The 23105-nt window shown below is 30.5% G+C and overlaps 2 protein-coding genes across 2 annotated transcripts; both read left to right on the top strand.

Moving 5' to 3' along the window:
• Positions 1-1862: 1862 nt before the first annotated feature.
• Positions 1863-5405, top strand: LOC133312233 (wee1-like protein kinase). Its single transcript, XM_061513409.1, has 10 exons — positions 1863-2140; positions 2231-2291; positions 2394-2460; positions 3001-3267; positions 3407-3474; positions 3572-3681; positions 3754-3794; positions 3891-4039; positions 4269-4622; positions 5310-5405. Exons 1-10 carry the CDS (start codon positions 1863-1865, stop codon positions 5403-5405), a joined length of 1491 nt encoding a protein of 496 aa, XP_061369393.1.
• A 9280-nt stretch (positions 5406-14685) lies between these two features.
• LOC133312226 (potassium transporter 5-like) lies at positions 14686-18961 on the top strand. Its single transcript, XM_061513402.1, has 8 exons — positions 14686-15051; positions 15524-15749; positions 15872-16120; positions 16280-16330; positions 16692-16952; positions 17054-17221; positions 17348-17602; positions 17732-18961. The coding sequence occupies exons 1-8, from the start codon at positions 14872-14874 to the stop codon at positions 18670-18672; spliced, it is 2331 nt and encodes a 776-aa protein (XP_061369386.1). The 5' UTR covers positions 14686-14871; the 3' UTR covers positions 18673-18961.
• The last annotated feature ends 4144 nt before the right edge of the window (positions 18962-23105 follow it).

The following is a 23105-nucleotide window of genomic DNA, read 5'->3' as shown; positions in this document are numbered from 1 at the left end:
TATATGTTCGATCCTTCCCAGTACCATCTTTAAGAGAGATTTAAAACTTTAATCCCGAGACTCGTTCCGAATCGGACTAGTCACAAAACGATAAACCAATTGGAATATCTAAAAAAAAAAGACAGTTGGTTTGTTTGATAATGTTCTTTTTTTTTTTTTTTTTTTGCTTTTAAAACTTTTTTTTAGACTAATTATGGAAATGCGTGTTTTTTATGTTTTTTTGTTTGTTTTGAAAATTAAAAATATAAAACAGAAAACTAAGACACGTTCTCTAAATTTGATTTTAAAAATAAAAAATCAGTTATAATGTTATTTTTTTTTATAAAACAGATCTTATTAAACAAATTTTTATTTTATTTTATTCTGAAAATTAAAAAATTATTTTTAAAAACAATATTGAAACAGGGCAGTATTCCTGGGCGCCTCTTCCTTTATCTGGGTGGGGAGTGTATTCCCAAAGACAATAGTACTGCAGTGATATTTTTATTTAGAACCTTTACATTGATTATATTAAAGGTTTGCTCAAATGGAAGGGAAAAAAAAAAAAATAACCAAAAACAGTTATATAATAAAAATAGGGGCAAATAATATTTACAAATTTTTTTGTTTACAAACTTTTACAAACTACACTATCTTCTCCCGGTAGAACACTCATTACACTATATTCTTCTAGAAGAACATAATATAATTTGTAAAAAATTTCAAAAAAAAATTATAAACAAATCCTTTCTCGTAAAAGTATTGCAAATATACTCTATGTGAATTTTAATGCGTTCCTCATTTTCACTTGAATTGGCAGCTAACTTTGAAAAGGTGTGTTTTTGTCTCCACATTTGAGCTGAACAACGAAAATGTTGTATTCTAATAAATGTCTAATATGAATTATTGATTTATATATCTAGCATTAGCAATTAAAATTGATAATTTTCTATGAATAAATCAATATTTGATAGACTTTGTGATCAATTATCTTATGCTTATTTAATTTTACTAAAAAGTGAAGGGACGACAAAAATCGAACTTGTTATCTCATGATTATTGAAGCTCTGATACCATGTAAAAAATTAATTTAACTCAAAAGCTTAAAATTATAAATGTTGCTATGTCAATAGTTGTGATATGTCAATAGTTGTGATTTTTTTCATGACATATCATTTTAAAATAAGACATTAGAAAATTTATTTTTTGATTATATATTAAAATGTATACTTTGATATCTCGTTTAAATGTCACATGACTACATGAGCCAATCACAATCTTCTACAGACAAATCATTTTCTAACCCACTCTTCTATCATGTAATGTCTATAAATAACAATATTGTACATAATCTAATTAAATTAAATAAAACATAAGACGATCTGTTCTCAATCAGACTGATTAGTACATATACGCACTGCGCACCATGCTTTGTCACTTGTCCTTTCCCACATTTTATTCTCAATCGGTATTTTATTTTATTTAATAAAAAACAAAATGGAAAGACCAAAACAGGAATCAGCTTACGCGGTACGCATCTCAAAACGTGCGCTCTAAATGAGGTGTCCACTCGCTTATCCAAACCCGAATCCGAGCGTTGAACAAATCATCTCCTCTTCGTTCAAAAATATGAACGGTCAGGATTGAATAATGAAAACCCCCCCTAAAAAGGACTTACCCACACCTAACCAATATCACCAATGAAATCGAAAAGTAACCCGCGCGATTTTGAATAATTCTTCTGCTCCATATTCTGATTTAATTTTATTTCTTCCTGTAAAATTATTTGTTTATTTATATATTCAAGTTCAACGCTTACACCCTCAGGTTCTTCATAATAGAGTGAGTGTGTGTGTGTGAGAGAGAGAGAGAGAAGATTGATGATGAAGAGGAAAAGCCAAAATAGGATTGGGAAGAAGGAGAGGAGAAAGATGAAGGGCGCGCTTTGTAACAGCACCACCAGACAGTTGCAGCTTCAGCTTGGTCAAGTCTCACTCATTCCTCTCCATCCTAAATCTTCTACTTCTTCAGCCGTTTCACGCTTCCAGAACCTTCTCGATGCCAAACCCAATGACGCCTCTTCCTCTCGCGTTACGGTTCCCGACGACGCTGCCACCGTCGACGCTGACAGAGATTTCATTCTCAGTCAGGACTTCTTTTGGTAACACCCCTTTCTCGTTTTGATTATCTGCGATTTCCCTCTTTTGCTCCAAAGTTGTTAAACATGTATTCCTTTTGTTTCTCGTGGCAGCACCCCGGATTACATAACCCCAGATAATCAGAATATTTTGAATGGCTTCAATTGCAACATGGTGATGTATATCAAATTCATTATGCTTTGCATTTTTTACTTTCGTAATGATTTCATCCTTAAAAAAAAATTATAGCTTTTTTTTTATCTTTCTCTTCCGCAGGAAAATACCCCTTGCCCCAAATCACCGGAGAAGCTGAACACTACGAAAAGCAAGAGATGCCGTCTGGGTAAGACTAGTTACATTTTGTTAATCCCCATTTGAAATTGAGTTATTGTGAGGAGTTCACTGAGGAATGCTATGATATGAAGTCATGCAGATAGCTTGTAGAACTTATATTAATTGATTAGGTTAAACTAATAACCGAGAGATTGTGCTCTGCGTGTATATATGTTTATTAAAAAAAAGGACCTATAAATTTTAGAATCTGAATACTGAGAGGAAGCCTGTACAAGATTATTCAAAATAACCTTGCCGCCTTAAGTGATAGGGTGGAACCTTTTGCGAATTTACCATACTGAGGTTTTGATGTCAAGTTCCATCATGCCTGGCAAATTTATAGGATCTTTGTCTAATGTAATTAGAGTTTTTCTTATTCCTTATCACTCTTCACTCAGGAATTTTGGTACATTGCGTGCTGCATGGGTTTACTACTACCACTTGAAAACAATTAGTACTATATGTATATGTATACATTTTTTTTCCATGTTTCACGAATATGTAAATTTATTAAGCTATTTTCTCTAATTGATGTGCATGCTTGTCATAGATGCTATCTCAGTAAACCCTCTCAGCCCTACCTTTTCTAGTGACCATCAACAAATTGTGGAACTTGGAAAGGAGACTATTGCTGAGGAAGTAGCTGTTGAGAAAACAATATCAGCTGGTAAACTAAAGGCACAAAATTATATTTCACATTCAGCAGTTGCATTGCGTTGTAGGGTTATGCCTCCTCCTTGCATTAGGAACCCCTATTTGAAAGACGTTTCAGAAAAGGAGGCAGATCCCTTTGGAAACCAAAGATCAAAATGTGCAGGTATAGTTTTGGTCAGTTCTTTCGCGAATCTTTTTTAATAATTGTGGAGAAATTAGTTGCAACATGTACGATATTATGTATTTTGGGTTTTTGTTCGCACCTATTGCAATTTCCTAACTGCATAATGGTTGAATTGCAGGCCTTTTTCCTGCATTTACTGGTGGTGATGGGCTTTCACGCTATCGCACTGACTTTCACGAGATTGAGGTAGTATGTTTCGAAAAGAAATTCCAACTGGAATTGGAATTACCTTGCTGCAATTCAACTTTTGGATTTGATGTATAATTTTCCCTTTTCTTATCAGCAAATTGGTCAAGGGAACTTTAGTAGAGTTTTCAAAGTATTAAAACGGATAGATGGTTGCTTGTATGCTGTGAAACACAGCACCAGACAGTTATGCCAGGAAACAGAAAGGTACCATCTTCATACCTATGGATGTTTCTTCCCTTGTGTTTAGCCAGTGATATTAATCCTTCGACATTGCAGGAGAAAAGCTTTGATGGAAGTTCAAGCTTTGGCAGCCTTAGGTGTGCATTTTACATTCTCAAATTTAGTTTTATGCTGCATAGTGCCTTTTATATTAGTTTTATTATCCTAAATTTCATTTACCTTCTTGCCTCTAGGTTCCCATGAGAACATTGTGGGGTACTATTCTTCATGGTTTGAAAATGAACAGCTGTACATTCAGATGGAGCTATGTGATCACAGCTTATCCATAAAAAACTGCTCTACATTATTTTCGGAAGTACTAGTGTTAGAAGCTTTATATCAGGTGAACTTCCTTTCATGACCAATTTTTTATAGACCTTGCTGGTATGCTTCATTACATGGCGCATCTAGGTGTCATTACAGACTAACATCACACACTACCTATTGTTTATATACGATGAAAGTCCCCTTTACTCTCTCTTAGATACTTTATCCTTTTACAGCGATACATAAGTTTTTACAAAACCTATTGTGCTTGTTTATATTTTGATATGACCTGAAAATTTGGACAGGTTGCCAATGCACTGCGATTTATACACGAGAAGGGAATAGCTCATCTAGATGTTAAACCTGATAATATCTATGTCAAGAATGGTGTTTATAAGCTTGGTGATTTTGGATGTGCAACTCTTCTTGATAGTAGCCTGCCAATTGAGGAGGGCGACGCCCGTTATATGCCACAGGAAATCCTTAATGAGAATTACGATCACCTTGATAAGGTTGATATTTTCTCCTTGGGAGCCTCTATTTATGAACTCATTCGCAGATTGCCTTTGTCAGAATCTGGATGTCAATTTTTTAATCTTAAAGAGGGCAAGTTGCCACTCCTGCCTGGTCATTCAATGCAATTGCAAAACTTGCTCAAGGTACATACATTGTTTTCATGCCTAAAATCTGGTGGGACTTGTGTTTTGGTTTAAGAATTATTAAAATATTGTCAATAATTCTTTCTTCCCTACGTTTGCTATATTATATCTTTGAACGTGTTGGAAAATTTAGCAAATGAGTTACTACAGTTGCACCAACGGCAAGTCTGATATATAGTTTGAAGGGGTACTTTGGTTAGGAAAATAGATTGCGCACATATAAAGGAATAATAGTACCATTGTTTGTCTATGTTTTAATTTGATATTCGTAGTTACTCATACATTTATTTTTCAAAGAAAACAAAAAATTACATTTGCATTTGTTTACTGATCTAGTGAAATTTAAGTCATCCAACCATTTCGTCATTTAAAATTGTAAAATGCAGATTTGCTTGTAAAGGACTTTTACTAAAGTGTTATGAATTGATATGATTGGTTGGGCTCATGCGATAAGGGTAGGTAGTTATTTTCAAAACTACTTTATTTATTTTTTTCACTCATGTATAAGTGTTATACTTTTTTTTTTATTTTGTAATCATGTTTATAAATTTTCTTGTATTAATAGTATTGTTCTTTTAAATTTTAAGGAGTTCAAAATTTTCCTGATGTTTTGTTTTGCTCTATTTTTTATTCAGATAATATGCCTAATTTGGTTGATTTGTCTGATTTTTTTGGTGATTCATTTAGGTCATGATAGACCCTGATCCGGTTAAGCGGCCTTCTGCTAAAGAATTAGTAGAGAACCCAATTTTTGGCAGAGCCCAAAGAACAGCCAAAATGTGATAAACCACAACTGTTTTTTGTTTGTTGGTTGGACCATCCTATATGTAAGATTGATCTTGATCGCATCATGGCCAATTTTGTGAAATGATTTTTTAAGATATAGGCAACATATTTTTTGTCAAGCATGGTGCAAGTACTGTAAATGCAATAGTTCAGTCAGACATGGTCGTGCATTGTAATGGACTACGATGAGCAAATGGCAATTCACCAAGGAGAAGCCCCTTGAAATCCAGAAAAAATTTTGGCTGCAATTTTTTACACCTCTTCCGTAGTCATATTATAAGATTGAACTGAATATATATATATATATATATAAATGCATTAAACGTGGGGAATCATAATTGGGAAAAATGTTTATCCTTTTAAATGACATAACTTATATCATTTCACTTTCCCAAAGAGATGAGATTCATATCTTTACTTTTTTTGTCAACTCTTTCTCCTCTTTTAACTATCTCTTTATCTCTCTTAAACTTAAAATGACACAACTTTATATATTTCAAAATGACACACTTTTTCCATCATAATTATATAAAAGATGAAAGCATTAATTGTGGAGAATCATAATTATATAAAAGATGAAAGCATTAAATGTGAAAAATTATAATTATACACATGTTATTACTGTAGGCAGTAGAAATGATTTTATCTATATAGGGTAAAGAAAAGTATGAAAACACCTTTCATTAATTTACTTAAAATTATAGAAACACCCCTTATTAATCAAAATGATGTACTTTTTGGGTAGCTGTAGATAATCTTATTTAAATAGGTTGTAGAAATATTATATATATATATATATATATATATATATATATATATATATATATATATATATATATGTTCTTTTATGATTGAAAGGTCATAGGTTTGAATCCAGGAAATAGCCTCTTTGCAATTATCTAAAGGTAAGGCTGTGTACAAAGATTTCCTCCACCCCACACTTGCTAGTCGAAGTTTTACACTCAATTTTGATCATTGATTCACTTTTATTCAATGGTTCACATTATTAAAAAATTTGAGTTTTAGATATAAGTGAGATCAACGGACAAAATTAAGAATGTAACTTACACTGATGTAAAATGATCCTGACATATATATATATATATATATATATATATATATATATATATATATATATATATATGGGTCAGGATCATTTTATACCGGTGTAAGTTACACTCTCAATCCCGTCTGTTGATTCAACTTATATCTAAAGGCTCAAATTTTTTAAAAATGTGAGCCATTGGATAGAAGTGGATCAATGGTCAAAATTGAGTGTAAGACTTCTAACTCTTACACCAGTGTAAGAATATCATGCCCCTATATATATATATATATATATATATGAATGTTGTTTAAGTGCAACCATTTTCATTTCCAAATGTATGGATTTTAAGCATGTCTAAAAAAAAATTAGTAAGAAATTTATAAATTCTTCGCTCTTTGAATTTAACAACTTATTCTAGTTATTAGGATCTATAAATTTCACGTTGCTAACAAAGAGGTTTGGATCGATTCTACAAAAAATCAGATCGAATTAGCTGATACTTAAATTGTTTGGACAAGAATATGGTTTCTCACTTTTTCGGTTAATGAATTTTCTTCTTAGCGCATACCATTTACTTTTTTTTGTGTGTTTCATAAAATAACTATATCATGCACGATGATAAATATATAATAAATATATTTTCTAATAGAAGTTAGTTTCTTTTAAAACCCTGGCAGATCTCTAACAAACTGAGTTGTTATTGATAGCACAAAGTCTATTCATCAGATTCTCACCATCAATTTTAAAAAAGTTTAATCATATTGTCTACATGCTTGGGGCCTGGCTTTGTTGACTATTTATACAAAATTATTTTTTAGCTAAAACTATTTTTTTTAAGAACATTTTGATTATAATTTTTTCTTAAATAGGAAAAAACTCATAAATCTTCGTATGATATTGTTTTGAATCACTTATTCTCTTATGTTTCTTTTTATCAATTATCATCTATGATTTTTTTTTCAATTTAAATTCATCTTTAACACCATTAGAAACTTAAGTAATTTATCTATTTCTTTTTCTGAAAAAGAAAATAAAAAGATGATAAAAAAGAAAAAAAAATCAAAACAAAATATATTGGAAACTTATATCATGTAGAAAAAAATTAAATGTAAAAAAAAAAATAGAAGAAAAGAATGAATATACCTAAATAAAAAAATGAAAACCCCAAGAAACTTAAAAAAATAATACTAAATATATTGAAAAAGTAAAAAAAAAAGAAATTAAATATAAAAACTGAAAAAAAATTATAATAAAAAAGAATATATATATATATATATATATATATATATATATATATATATATATATATATATATATATATATATTATCAAGATTTAGTTTCTTCAAATTTTATAATAATTTATTAAGTAATTTTGATATAATCTATAGTTCTATTTTGAAGATAAATTGTGTTTTTTCTTCAAAATTATTTTAACATTTATTTTAAATTTACTTACAAACAAAATATATGTAAATATATAAATTATGTTAAAAAAATTCAATAACTTATCTTAAATTTTGAAGAAATAAATCTTGATGACATCCTTATATTAGTATATATCTTGGTCCTATTTCTGTTTTCTATTTTTTTCAGTTATTTTTTTCTTTGATTTAAATTTATTTTTTATTTAAGTCTTTTTATGTCACCGTTTTAAGTTTTTAATATATTTGGTCGTTTTTTTTCTATTTTTTTCATCTATTTTCTTCTTTTTTATTCAGATATATTTGACCTTTTTTTTCTTCTATTTTCATTTTTATACATTTAATGTTTTTTCTTTAAGTGTTGTAAATTTTAACATATTTGATGTCGTTTTTTCTTCTATATTTTATCATCCGTCTATTTTTCTTAAAAGGATAAAATAACCAAATTACTTAAGTTTCTAATTGTAATAGGGATGTGTGTGGATGAAAAAAATCATACAGATGCAATTGATAAAAAAATAACATAAGGGGGTAAGTCATTCAAAGACAAAGATAAAAGTTGTTTGAATTATTCTCTAAAATATAAGTTAATATGGACATACATACTACGTCTTCTCGAAGAACATATGCTAGAAGCTGAGATTTTGATGGCTGTTATATTGCACTAGCTAATAATTAACTAGGACTGAAACAAGATAAAGAAATTGGAATGTCATACTTGTAAATTTTATTAATTAATAATTTGAACATGAGAAATAGCCGTGGTTCATTGTTGTTGGCTTGTTGCTTGAGGAAGAGGAGGAAACGCACACGGGAGTGGAGTAATTGGTATGCGGTTTTAGTGTAGAAAATCTCCAAGAGTTAATGTCATTGGTGTATGAGTTGATAAATGATGGCTAACAATGTGGAAAAAGAAAGCTATTTCTCCACCCACACGAAGAAAACATTCCCTTATTCCTAGACCCATTCACAAATGCAACTAATTAACATTGAAAGAACAATGTAGAAAACTGAAAAATAAAAAGATTAAGATTCAAAGAGCGTGATGACCCCACTCCTAAGTATAATTTCTTCTTGCAATCTTAAATACCTTACATTCACACTTATCAATCAACCTAAGCGTTCGAAGACAATTTCTCAATATAATATTAACAAAGAACCTCTCTTCAAGTCAAAGTTACAATTAGTTTCCTTAACTGGTGATTCATTGACTGACAACAACAAAGGTATGTCATCATCCTTTGACTATGGAAGCTCCTTTTTTTTATTTTTTAAAATATTCAACAAAATAAATATGATTTTTTGAGTATTACTTTTACGTTATTTTCGTGGAGATTATGTTTTATTTATTTTGTCTAATAAACGCGAAGCAATTTTCTTGCAGTGCGTACACATTAGATTGTTTTTGTAAATATCTACCCTAATATTTCTGAAATAGTACAATAATTGCTATGGCATCGAACAGTCATTTAGCAACTGTGATGGTGAAGTGACGCATACATTATTTTTGGCGCATTTGAGCCAATACAATCCTTGGCTGGTTCGTCGATATTGTCTAAGAAAAGACTCCCGCAGAGCAAGATATCAATTTTATTTCTTTTACAAAATCGACATCAATTTTGATGACGAACATAGCACAGCACCACGGCACGTTGAAGACGGACTACAATTATCAGCCATCGAGGCTGAATTTTCTACTGATCAAAACATGATGAACCTAGAGTAGTGTGTTCTGTCTCTACGTGACAGAAATGTTTAACCCATAGATATTTAGAGATGGAAAGTCACCGGCATAAGTCAACGAAGTGTGTACAGTGATAACATATAGTAAAAGAGATATTAAGTCATATATATAAACTTTACTTCCTATTTATAAAATTTTACTTGTGAATATGAGTTATGTGTCTTCTATTTATAAGCTCAGTTGTTTTCTTGCACAGTTGTCATAGAATTGTTCTTTATTAGGCCTTTAGATATAATTGTCCATGACAAACGGGATTTATGAATCTTGCTTCTCATATTAAATCAATCAATTTGCTCGTTCTATGAGATTAAGGGGTAAATTAAATGCACCTATATTATATTACGATTACAATTAAGGGTAATTTATTATTTTCCTCTCATTTTTTTTTTAAAATAACCCATGTCAAGGTTTTTTTTTTTACCATTTAATTCTTTAAATTAAATTTGAATAAAAAGCCACTAACGTCAGTATCGGTACGGGAAATTTAAATAATTTACATGAAGTCCCAAGCTCAAATCTGCATCATTATTGTATCAAAAAAATTTGAAATAAATTTAACATAATTATTTTATCATACTAATATATCTATCAGCCAGCGATCCCACATATATGACTGGAAAATTTTGCTTTCACAATCGAATAATTTTCAAGACGTTATTCTCATGTTGGCTTGAGGGAGAGAGTATGGATAAAACAAGGATTTTTAAATAAGGGAAATTATTTTCTCATGTAACAGGAGATAGTTTTCTAATGTTATGAGACATAAAAAATCATGCTATTTTTTTTTTGTCTTTTTTAATAAGTGGTGAGTCCTACCACATATTGTATCTATGACATGAGAAATGATATCTCATGTGACATGAGAAAAGAGAAACACTTTAAATAATGGTGCCGAGGAGAGGGAAAAAAGAGAGAGTTATGTCAGGCAGATTTGGGATAACCACCAACAGTCATTAAGGGTGTGTTTGATACAAGTTTTATTTTAAGTTTGATAGGAAAGTGTGAATGGACATTGATGTATATCACGTTTGGTAGAAGTTATTGAAAAAAAAAAAATACTAAGCACCTTGGATGGATAGGAAACTGGTTTGTGTTGATTTTTGGCACAATAACACTGTTCGAAAATACACCTCAAGGGGTGGTATTTTGGATATGGATGGGGAAGTGAAAAAATGGTGTAATAAAAAATATTCCACAATAACACTCTTGCAAATTTTTTCGATAATATTTCGGTCAACCAAATATCTTTTTTAAATTTTTTTTATCAAACTTATTTTCTTATCATTTTCTTAGTAATTGTATTTCTCTATAAATTTTTATTTCTCTTGTGTCAAACGCCACCTAAAGGCTTCACATTTCACCAACGGTCATGGATATTATAAATATTAAACAGTTTTTGGATTACCAAATGAAGAAATGGTTTAAACTTTATGGATCTAATCTGCATTTTATCCAAAATTTAAATATCTTCTAGTGTGGATACTAGATACATTAATTTTTCACCACGCAAATGAATCACCTTTTGGGTTTTCAAAAGTTGAATTTTACTTTGCTAGGGTCATTATGGTAATCAACAATAGCCGACTTGCTAATGGTCCCTTCTCTTAATTTCAAAGTTGTCATCCTTGAAATTTTGTTCACTCCGTGTTTTGCGTAAAAACTGGCCTACTTAGTACTATGCCAATGGTGCATCGACATTTTTAAACGTCTTGTAGCGCAAATATCTTCTCCTCTCAACTATTTCAGCTGACAATTCTTGCATATAATTTTTAAAGTAAAATACACTTTATTTCTTTAAATTATTCTTTTAAAAACGGGGTATAAAATTTATGAGTTTTCATACGATCGTTTTACGTAAAGCTCAACAGTCGTTTCCTTACAATTTTTTTTTCCCCACTGAACTCCTCAAGTGGGTAAAATTATAATCTGCACTAAAGTTTTAATGTACAAATGTTATCAATTTTATTCAAATAAAATTCAACGAAATCTCATAAAATTACTGGAATCATGTTACGGACCTTATTCGATTTGCTATTATTATTTTTCTCGAATCATACTTAAAATGTAATTAAAATAACATTCAGATGAGAGGTTCGTGGCCCAGTTCCGATTGGAGGTTGACACCTTTTGACAATTCCAAAGGCAGCTTTCATTATCATGGGGGCCGCAAAAAGGGCAAAACAGGTGTTGCAAATTACAAGTCGCAAAAGGAAGAAGGCAAATGACAAGTGAACTCTGAAAAAGCTGCAAATATAATCACGTGACTAATGACTTTGACTAAATTGGAACATGGAAATGCATGGTAGATGCCGATTCCCACATCTAGGGACAACAAAAACTCTCGTAACCGTGTCATCCTTGAGAATTACTCATTGTGAAGAGCAAAAGGAATCAAGGATAAGAATCGAATCTATGCTGAAAACATTATTAACATGATACGTGAGTTGTTAGTAGTAGAATTGAGTAAGTGGTTGTCTACCTAAAACTAAAAATAAAAATAAAAACAAAAATAAAAATGAATAAATGCATAGAAAATGGCATCGATTCCATCTACATATATTATTATTGAACGAAGTTTAAATATTTTTATTTCTGTTTCATTTCGTATTTCGGATTAATCACATAGCTAGCTTAAAGAGTCGAAGTTCGTGGGAACCAACTTGTAATTAGAGTTGGGTTAACTTCAAAAAAATATTTATTATTAACAAAAATATACTATTGATGCAAAATTATTATTGTGTACAATGATATGCTACCATTTGCGGCGTCTTTCTATAGATCCCACAAGAGTACAAATCCAAAATATAATTACCAACCAACGATTGAACATCCCGATCCTCTTGTATCAAACATAATCTAATTTTTATTTTTTTCATTTACAAGGTTCGAATATGAACATTGATAACTTGGTTTGTTATTTATAAAATTTTTAAATTATCAAGTGAAGTTGTAACATATGATGTTAACATATATTTTAATTTTTTTTAAAAAAATTCAAAATTTATTTTAAGATTTTGCAAATACTCACAAAATTTTGATAGATACCGGGTATGAAAAATGAGAGCGGGCGAGGGAAAGCATTACTCTCCTCCGTCGCGATAATTGGTAAGGCGTCACGGTCGCAATCACGAGCCCGTAAACTACTCCACACTTTTACGTGTTTGTTTCTCACCGGTGTCCCGTGTTTATCACATGAAACTGGACGACGACGATCGATGCACATAAAACAGCAGTGTGTGGAAATGGAATAGTCTGCAACACGGGTGGGGAAAATATACTCTCAAATATGCACGTCAAATTTTTTTAATGTTATTTCTATTTCACACACTCTCATCTGTTCAATATTATGAACTGCTTTAGCTAAAAGATAAAAATTGTAATATGAGCTGGTTTAGATATTATGGGCTGGTTCAGATAATTATCCTGTCTTGTTTATTTAATTATATATATGAGAAATAGGTTTCTTATGTTGCAAGGGTTAAAATCTCTCATATTTTATTTAATATGACATTATTATATTGAGAAAACATAACCATATAACGGTGACAAGAAAAGAGAAAAAAAAAAAATTAAAATAAATAGTTACAAAATTATTATCATTGCTCCACTTTTATATAATTATGATTTCTCATATGATCCTGTCATGTTAAATAAAATATAAAAGGATTCATTTTTCATGTTGTACTAGATAACTTTGTCTCATATACATACAAAAAATGAATGAGGTCTATTTTTTTTTCTCTCTCTTTTCTCCTTAATTAATGAATCTCACATACTTTTTTATATATTGAATGAGATAAAATTATATCATGCAATATAAGAAACTTAATCCCTCTTTTAGTAGAAAGATTTTCAATTTTTTCAAACTCATTTGAGTACATTAAAATATTACAAATGTACTATTTTTTCTTTCTAAAAAAAATTATTGAGAAAAGCATATCCATCGACATTAAATATGTAGTAAATATTTGAGTTCCTTATTCAACTTGTATATAGATTTCAACTTTTAGTCTAACCATTAAATATAGGAATAACAGTCTCCACTAAAAAAGTATAACTGTGTTATTTTTTTTTTGTATATAAACTGTGTTAATTTTTATATAACATATTTAATACTTTTGAAAGTTGTAAAATTATTTAAAAAAAAAAATTAAAAAGCGGTCATGAATATATCTGGGTGGGAGTAACAGTTCAGTTGAGTGAGAATCTTCAGTTTAATGCTGAGATTTGAGTTTCAAAGAGAAACGTACGGTTATACGTTAAAATCCTTGTCATTTAAGTAGAAAGATGAGATTCATTTGGGATTGTGTGAGGTATTTTCTCTCCCCTTAATCGCAATGAATTTTTTAGGCAACTGCTATTTAGTATAGGTATCCAAGAAGCTTAGGTAATTAGTTAAACAAACGTGTGATTAGATAACTCAGGTGGCTAAATTACTTACTGGCCAGTCAAGCAAAGGGTGCGACCAATGCGGACTATGTTCTCATTGCATTATTACTTTTCTTTTTTTCTTTTTTTTTGAAATAAAGTATATTTTGAGTTATCACCAAAAATTATGAAACTTATTTTAATTTTTTTTTAAAAGAAAGTTCACTCTTGCAATTTCTCTAAAACACAAAATAAGTTTAGTTACTCGAAATTATGATCATTCTGAAATTTAAAGAAAGTTCACATTAATTTTTCAAAAAAAATAATATGAATTTATTCTAAATCTTAAAAGAATCATGAGTCAATTTTTTTTATAAGGAATTAAATTGTGCCCTATGATATTTATTTAAATTTTTTTTTGGTACAAACATAAAATCGCAATTATTAATATATTTTCTGTTATAATTGTTTATAAATTATATGGATTTACAATTACAACCTTAATTTATAGAATCCGTGTTTCTCATTTAATGCACCAAATAAAAAGTGGGACCGCCAGGCACCAGCCTACCTTGACGTTTGCACCTGCTTACAACATGGTGGGAAGTTGAGTATCTTACGCCCCCACTTTTTTTATTTATTTATTTACGCCCTCTTTTTTTAACTCTATTTAATGAACACCGCTTCATGAACCGTCTCACACTGAGTTTCCTCCCCCAAAGTAGCAAGTGATCAATGATCACTATTTTTGTCTTTCTTTCTCGTTTTCAAAACGCGTAACCAGTGTTCACCTATTAATTGTTAGTAAGAGAAGACACTGTAGCTTATAAATTACTTGTACAAACTTTGTAGACCAATATTCCCAAATCATCAAAATCAAAATGCCTTCAGAAGAAGCAGTGGTTGTGGAAATGGAAAACATAGCAAATAATGAAGGGATAGAACAGAATCACCAGCTTCAAGTTTCTGAACATCCCAGCCTCAAAGTGAAGCAAAAGTTGCGAAGATATGATTCTCTGGAAATGGAATCCCGCCGTTTCTCCCACGCCTGTGCCTCTAAAGTACGTCCAATATTTTTCCTCTTTCATTCATCATAGATTCTCGTTTAGTAGACATATTTCTAAGTATGACTAAACTAGGATGAGATTAGTCTCGTAGACTACTCAAAAAATTAAGGTTTATGGGACTGATTTTCCTATATATAAAAAGAAAATCAAACATATGTTATTGACAATTCAAGTGTGAGTAATGAAATCTCACGTAGCAAAGAAATAAGTTAACCATAGAATAAGCTAACTCAGAGTACATGTAAATTTATTTAATATTTAAAGTTTAGAGTTGAGAAATTTTCTCGTAATATCATGCATGCTTTGTTTATTTTTTCAATTACAAGGAATTAATCTAAGTGAACTATATATTAATTTGTTCCCAATAACAAATTAATTTTTTTCCTTTCATTTTTACGTGGACCAAGCCAGGGTTACTTTAATTGACCAATATGTGGGTATGTTTGTTGGTATACGATGATTGTAGGGACCAGCGATGACAGTGATACTGCAACTCGCGTTTCAAAGTATTGGAATAGTGTATGGAGATATTGGAACATCACCGTTGTATGTGTATTCAAGCACCTTCACAGATGGCATAAAACACAACGATGACATATTAGGAGTTCTTTCCTTGATCTTTTATACCATCACTCTCATCCCTCTTCTTAAGTATGTCTTCGTTGTGTTACGGGCAAACGATAATGGAGACGGTACTTGCATTCTTTATTAATTCTCTTATTTTTTTATTTTTATTTTTATTTCTTACAATGTTCAATAACTAATTATAAATACTTTTTGTTACTAACATGTATTAAGTTTAAACATTTTGTAGGAGGGACTTTTGCTTTGTACTCTCTAATATGCCGTTACGCCAAAGTTGGACTTATTCCGAATCAACAACTAGAGGACACAGAGGTGTCTAATTACCAGCTAGAGTTGCCGAACAAACGTGAGAAAAGAGCATCAAAGCTTAAGTCTAAGCTTGAGAATAGCCACTTTATGAAGCTCTTCCTCTTATTTGCTACCATGCTCGGCACTTCCATGGTCATTGGTGATGGTGTTCTCACCCCTTGCATCTCTGGTTAGTTTATAATATAATTTTATTTGTTTGTTTATGACATGCCTTTTGTTTCTTTTATTTATAATGAATATACAAAATATGATAAGAATGCAGTTTTTTTTTTTGTATTTTCATCATGAGATAAATATACTAAATAGTATATATTTCGTTTTGTTGCAGTTTTATCTGCTGTGGGAGGGATCAAGCAAGCTGCTACCCAAATAACTGACGGTAAGTACTTTTTTTTTTAATCTCTGTTGATAGCAAAAGTAATGAAAGAAAAGTAAAGGTAAGTAGGGCTCTAAGTATATAAGTCTTATAATGTGTCCTTTGTGTAAAATTTTCCCAAATTATTATCACCTGACCTTATCTTAAATACTTGTAATAATAATAATCGATTAAAATATTGAATTTTTGCAAGCTACATTAGAATGCTAAGTTTTTAAAAACAATTAATTTCAAGGGCACCCTTTCAACCTCAAATAAATATTAGGATACAAAAATAATGTAACAATAGTACTAATAGCTACATTTAGTTTTATTAATCCTGATTATGATAATAATTAATGCAAGTTCTGTTTTTTGTACACAGATCAGATTGTTTTGATATCCGTAGCAATCTTGGTGGGCCTTTTCATGGTTCAGAGGCTAGGAACTGATAAAGTGGGATACAGTTTTGCTCCCATTATCTGTTTGTGGTTCACCTTCATCGCAGGCATTGGCGTGTACAATTTCATCAAGTATGACGCAACGGTCATTAAAGCAATAAATCCAAAATACATAGTAGATTATTTCAGCAGGAACAAGAAAGATGCTTGGATTTCTCTTGGTGGCGTTGTGTTGGCCATAACAGGTTCATATACGATTTCAGTGTTGTGTATAAAACTCCTAATCTTTCTTAATCTTGTGCAGTCCACAACTCTAGATATGATGTGAATTTTTTTCTTATTGCAGGAACTGAAGCACTATTTGCTGATGTTGGACATTTCACGGTTCGGTCCATACAGATAAGTATGTGCTCTGTGACATACCCTGCTCTCATATTGGCTTATGCTGGACAGGCCTCGTTTCTTCGCAAAAACAATGATCTTGTTAGCGAAACATTCTACAAGTCCATACCAGGTAACTTTTCTAACCACTTAAAAAGTTTAAGACCATGAACATAACCAATTTAATAATTACAGAAAATAAAAAATAAAACAAGATTGTTTTATAACAACTAATTAAATATGGCTTCATGTTTTGCAGACCCTTTATATTGGCCAATGTTTGTGATTGCTGTTTTGGCAGCAATCATAGCTTCTCAAGCCATGATCTCTGGAACATTCTCTATAATCCAACAATCCCTAGCATTGGGATGTTTTCCACGTGTGCAAATTGTACATACATCAACCAAGCATGAAGGACAAGTTTATATCCCAGAAGTTAATTACATCCTCATGATTGCTTGTATTGCCATCACTGTTGGGTTTAAAACCACCACAAAAATTGGCAATGCCTACGGTAACTCATTCTATTATAACCTTTTTCTTTTAGACTTTAGTCTCACTTGATAGTATAAACAAGCCATTGTTTACGAGTAAAATATTATGAACAAGGAAAATTCTGAATAGATACACTTGTGCAATGCAGGTATAGCAGTGGTGTTTGTAATGACACTTACATCTGCTTTCCTCGTGCTAATCATGATCATGATATGGAAGACCCACATTCTTCTTGTTATTAGCTATGTACTCGTCATTGGTTCTGTGGAGCTTGTTTATTTGAGCTCAGTTTTATACAAATTTGACCAAGGAGGGTATCTTCCTCTTACACTTGCTGCGGTGTTAATGATCATCATGTATGTTTGGAACAATGTGTACCGAAGGAAGTACTATTATGAATTGGATCATAAGGTTTCTCCAGAGAAGGTTAGAGAGATTGCTGCTGACACAAATTTGTGTCGAGTACCTGGTCTTGCAATGTTTTACTCAGAGCTTGTTCAAGGTATCCCACCTATTTTCAAGCATTATGTGGCAAATGTGCCTGCACTGCACTCTGTCCTTGTCTTTGTTTCCATCAAATCCTTGCCTATTAGCAAAGTTCCAATGGAAGAACGGTTCCTTTTTCGCCGAGTTGAACCAAAAGATCTGAACATATTCCGATGTGTTGCTAGATATGGATACACTGATGTCCGCAATGAGAATGAGCCTTTTGACAAGTTGCTTGTTGAAAGATTGAAGGAATTTATTGCTAAGGAGTTTTGGTTGTCACAAATGGAGCTTCAGAATGATCAATATGATGAAAAATTGAATGTTGATAAGGTTGATGGAGCACTTGAAGCTAGTAATGAAGAAAGACTACAAGAGGCAATCGAGAAAGAGATTGAGGCAGTAGAAAAAGCATCACGTGCAGGTATTGTTCACTTGATTGGTGAAAACGAGGTGATTGCTAGCAAAGGAGCTAACATTGGAAAGAGGATTTTGATAGATTATGCCTACAATTTCTTGAAGAAAAACTTGAGACAGAGTGACAAAATATTTGATATCCCCCACAAACGTTTGGTCAAAGTGGGAATGACTTACGAACTTTAAAGAACTAAACTCTGTACAGATATCAAAGGAAGAAAAATAGTTTTTTTTTTTGGTTGGAGGAGAAACTCTGTATGCTCAACAGATAAGCCTTTGCTCATAGGGCACTTCTCCTTGTTATGGTAGGGGGTGAACAATCCCCAAAATCCCATTTCCCCTCTCTCCCTCCCGAGGGCATGTTTGATACATATAATACCTGATAGTATAAGATCTGATTAAATTTTAATATCATTCAGCATTTGATATGATATTGTATAAAATAATATCATCCAATATTTGGTAATACACTGTATAATACTAGATAAGATAAAAATAAATATTTTTGACAAAAATATCTTTTAATAATAAAATTATATAATTCTTCCAAATATATTATATGAAATTAATTTTTATAGAAATCTGCTGATCAGTGTGTCCAAGAAATATACTAATTTTTATATAAATAAAAATATCCAATATTTTAAAAAGTTTACATATTGAAAATTTATTTTTATTTTTAATATATTAATATTAAAATAATATATTAATTCTTGAAAATTGCATTAGTTAATACATCAATTCCTTATCAGGCATAATCCTACCCTCCTAGGCATGATTAAGTTATATATTATTTTGATGTATAAAGGAATCCTGCTGTATAAGCTTATACTATACGATAGTCACACTAAATAACTAAAAATGTCATAACGTATAGTATAAACTTATAATATCACGTATAATATTATATATTGTACCAAACAGGCAAGATCCTAATAGGGGCCTCTGTATAACTGAAGAAAGAAGTTCTAGTATGTTCTTTAGTCAAATTTTTGGAAGCAAGTGCCATAATTTGTATATGTTCGCAGGGTAAGAAAAGAGAGCTTTTGTTGCTAAGTGTTTAATATTTGTCCACATTTAAATTGAATTTTGAATTGCATGTATGTGGGCATGAGGTTTTAAATAATCTAACTTGACAAATGTGAATGTGTTAGCTAGGGTGTGAAGTCAATTCTTCAATTAATTAAACAGGAAATTATAATGTAACATTCAATTAAACACAAACAACTAGTTTGTTTAATTGAAATAAGAATGCTCTGACGCCAACAACTAAGTAATGATTATGAAATTCTCAATTTTAATAGATTAAGACGAGTTTTTCCGTATGACTTTGCGCAAGTTATGGATTTAATATCTTTCTTTGTTTTAGTATATAAGCTAAACGTGTAACTGATCTAATAAATTATAAAACCATTTCATATCTCTTTGTAACCGATAAAAAAGAAAGATCACTCCTCATCAATAACTAGTATAACAAAATATTTTTGTTTATTAATAATAGATATACATATCCTAGATGATATTGTATATAATATAGTACTCATTGCAAATTGGAGTTAAATCATGAATTAATGCAGAGGCAAAGTATTTACTAATTGGGATTAAAGTACTCACTTTTTGACAGCATTTTTTCTAGCTTGCCTCTTGTTTGTGGTTGTGTCTGTTTCAGCAGAATCTAGAAAAGAACAACCAAAAGACTTTGATATGGAGCCATCCTCTCGTTTTTGGCCGAAGACAAAGAGCCATCCTTACTTTTTGATAGATGATCCATATTCTTTTGAAAAACATAAAACTAAATAAATAAATAAATAAAAAGCATCATCATCATTGAAACCTTATTACGACGAACTGGAAGATAGAAACACAAATTTATAGGTGGTCCCGAGATTTCACTTGAAATTAGTGATTTGACACATTGTTAATTCTTTCACATAAGAAATAAATTAATTGGTCGTGATACCTACTGGTAATATGTTAATCTATAAGAAAACATAATACCCATCCACGTGAATCTTTACTTTGAAGTTTAATCAAGAACCACGGCATCGTGGCATATGATTTAGTCTGCGTTTGAATGGTTTTTTTTTTTTTTTTTTCTTAGAGAAGTTGTTTTTTTCCAAAATAAAAGTCTTTTTTAAAGTATTTTATGTGTTTGGATAGTATCTTTTAGAAAGAAAAAAAATATAATTTAAAAAAAAATTAAAATAATATTTTTTTTTAAAAGTCAGGATTCTTTACTTTTAAAAAAAAAGTATTGGTTAAAAGTTAAATATTTTTTAAAATATTTAATTTTACCCCAACTGCACTCCACTCCTCTATCATCATTATCATCACATATCTAGTAATTTTATATATAAAAAGCGTTTTTTGCATCCAAATAAATTTTTTATTTAGAAGTACTTTTTATGAGGTTCATCCAAATATAAAATAATTTTAACTTTTAAAAAAATTTATTTAAAAAAATAGTCATAAAAAAGTCCATCCTAGGGGCTTACTTATTTAGCAATTTTTATCTCTTTTTTTTATAAATAATTTATAGAAGGGCTTATCAATCTATACCGCAGAATTAGATTAAAAAAATATCTTGTAAGGATTGAGTTACTTAATTATAGATTTTGATTGATTAATGTTTAATATATTATTAAAAAGATAATAAATATTCTTCAACATGTCAAGAAATTAAAAATTATTAATCAATTAAGTTAATTAAGATTGATTCAAGTGAAATCTAAGTATTACTCTTATGTCTTGTTAGTTTTTCCTTTTATTAGAATTTGACTCCTTAATTTTTACTTTTTTTTTCGGGTTGACATTAGTTTAATTGAATTTTTTTGGTAATAAATTAAATAATAATAACATTAACATGATTTTGGTATCTATGGTTTAGTATCCTTGCGAATTTTCCCATCAATAACATCAAATTGAGCTTTATATATCATATAGGATGGAAAATTGAATTTCACATACGCCAAAAACAAAAAGAATATCTCTTGATACCGGAATATATGAGTAACTAGTGAAGATTCTGACGAAAATCAAGGAATCAGTCACTAGGACCTACGGTGCTAGTCTTTGATCTTATTTTCCACACACTTATATGTTACACATATGTATAAACGAAAAGTATAAAAAATATAAAATATTTTGAAAAAATTCAGGTTGCAAGGGAGAAATAAAACTTTTAAAGCACCCTGTAATTTTTTTTCATTAATATATTAGGGGGAAATCTGATTCATCAGAACATGAAACTACCCTGCTAACGAAATTTTTAAATCAAAATATTTACAGGACCTACCACGTAGGCCCTTGGTTCATAGCTTGATTTGAATTTGAACTTTTTTTTTATAAGAAATGTTTTTCTGAAGTTACATAAAATTTTTTATCTCATGTTATAGACACATCACAATCTGAGTCAGCATTTTTTTTTTTTTTTCTTTTAACCGTAGGACCCATCCAATTATGTCTTCATATGAGATAATACTATTTCATGTAGCATGAGAAAAGCATTGCCCTTTTTGGGTTTTATTAATCTCATGTTAAAGGAGATAAGTTATCTCATGTCATAGAGATAAACTTGTGGGCTCCATCACCTAAAAAATAAAAAAAAAAGAAAAAGGCGGCACAATTATCGAATGATGTGTATGAGAGAAACTTATCACATATAACATGAGAGTAGTTTTTTCAATAAATTAATGGTTATTTTTTTCTTATTTTTTATCTTAATATATTTTTCGATCACCATTAATTTGCATATTAAAATTCCCAATTCATAAGTCAAAATGATATAGTGCGGTTGTTCATTACTCCTGCAATAAAGCTTAATAAAGAACATATAACTACAAAGATCAGCCATAAATCACATGATTCTCAAGCTATACTGTATATGTTACTCTAATAAGAGATCAGCACTAAAACTCTTGCACAAACATATATGTAACTGATCTCCAAAAAAAACATATATGTAACTGATACATGCATCTTGAATATATAATATCAATAACAAATTTTATCACTTTTGTTAGCTCTTTCTCCCTCCAATTTCCTTTACTTATGCAAAATTGCAAATACCTTTTCAGGGGCTCGGCCTAGGGCATTTTCACCATTATAGTCTTTATTTAATAATTAATTATCAAATTGATATTGATTAAAAATTATTTTAAAAATTTAACCTTTTCAGAAAATATAACATCACTCTGTTTCTGTTTAACCGTTGACCATCAAGCCTATCCGGGTAATCCTTTCTTATCTGAGTATTTTTTGAAAAAATTTTCTTACCCAAATAATCAAGAGAATATCCTAGTATATTTTAAAATTCTGAAAAAATATTTGAATTATTCAAGGAGGAGCTACCGGGGTAAATGTTCGTACAAGCTTGTCACTGACAAACTCACTCGCCTTCTTCTCCTCACTCCTTTCCCTCACCGCGAGAACGTTGAAATTCTCAAGCTTCCAACAGGCCGTGGCACTGAGATTGTGGCACTCTACATTCGGCACCCAATGGCCACTTCCACAGTGCTTTACTCTCATGGAAACGCTGTTGATCCAGGCCAGATGTATGAGCTCTTCATTGAGCTCAGCATCCACTTGCGCGTTAACCTCATGGAGTGCTCTGTTTTTTT

Source organism: Gastrolobium bilobum, unplaced genomic scaffold, assembly GCF_033153095.1.
Source record: "Gastrolobium bilobum isolate Gb01-03AN ecotype WA unplaced genomic scaffold, APGP_CSIRO_Gbil_v1 utg6685, whole genome shotgun sequence".
NCBI classification, from domain to species: Eukaryota; Viridiplantae; Streptophyta; class Magnoliopsida; order Fabales; family Fabaceae; genus Gastrolobium; species Gastrolobium bilobum.
This window is presented reverse-complemented; position numbering and strand designations above follow the sequence as displayed.

Excerpts from the sequence above, each read along its gene's own strand:
- LOC133312226 (XM_061513402.1), top strand. The coding sequence starts at position 14,872 with ATGCCTTCAGAAGAAGCAGTGGTTGTGGAAATGGAAAACATAGCAAAT. Across the intron at positions 16,121-16,279 it reads TCTCACCCCTTGCATCTCTG|TTTTATCTGCTGTGGGAGGG; the intron begins GTTAGTTTATAA and ends GTTTTGTTGCAG. Across the intron at positions 17,603-17,731 it reads AAAAATTGGCAATGCCTACG|GTATAGCAGTGGTGTTTGTA; the intron begins GTAACTCATTCT and ends TGTGCAATGCAG.
- LOC133312233 (XM_061513409.1), top strand. The coding sequence starts at position 1,863 with ATGAAGAGGAAAAGCCAAAATAGGATTGGGAAGAAGGAGAGGAGAAAG. Across the intron at positions 2,461-3,000 it reads AAGCAAGAGATGCCGTCTGG|ATGCTATCTCAGTAAACCCT; the intron begins GTAAGACTAGTT and ends TGCTTGTCATAG. Across the intron at positions 4,623-5,309 it reads AATTGCAAAACTTGCTCAAG|GTCATGATAGACCCTGATCC; the intron begins GTACATACATTG and ends TGATTCATTTAG.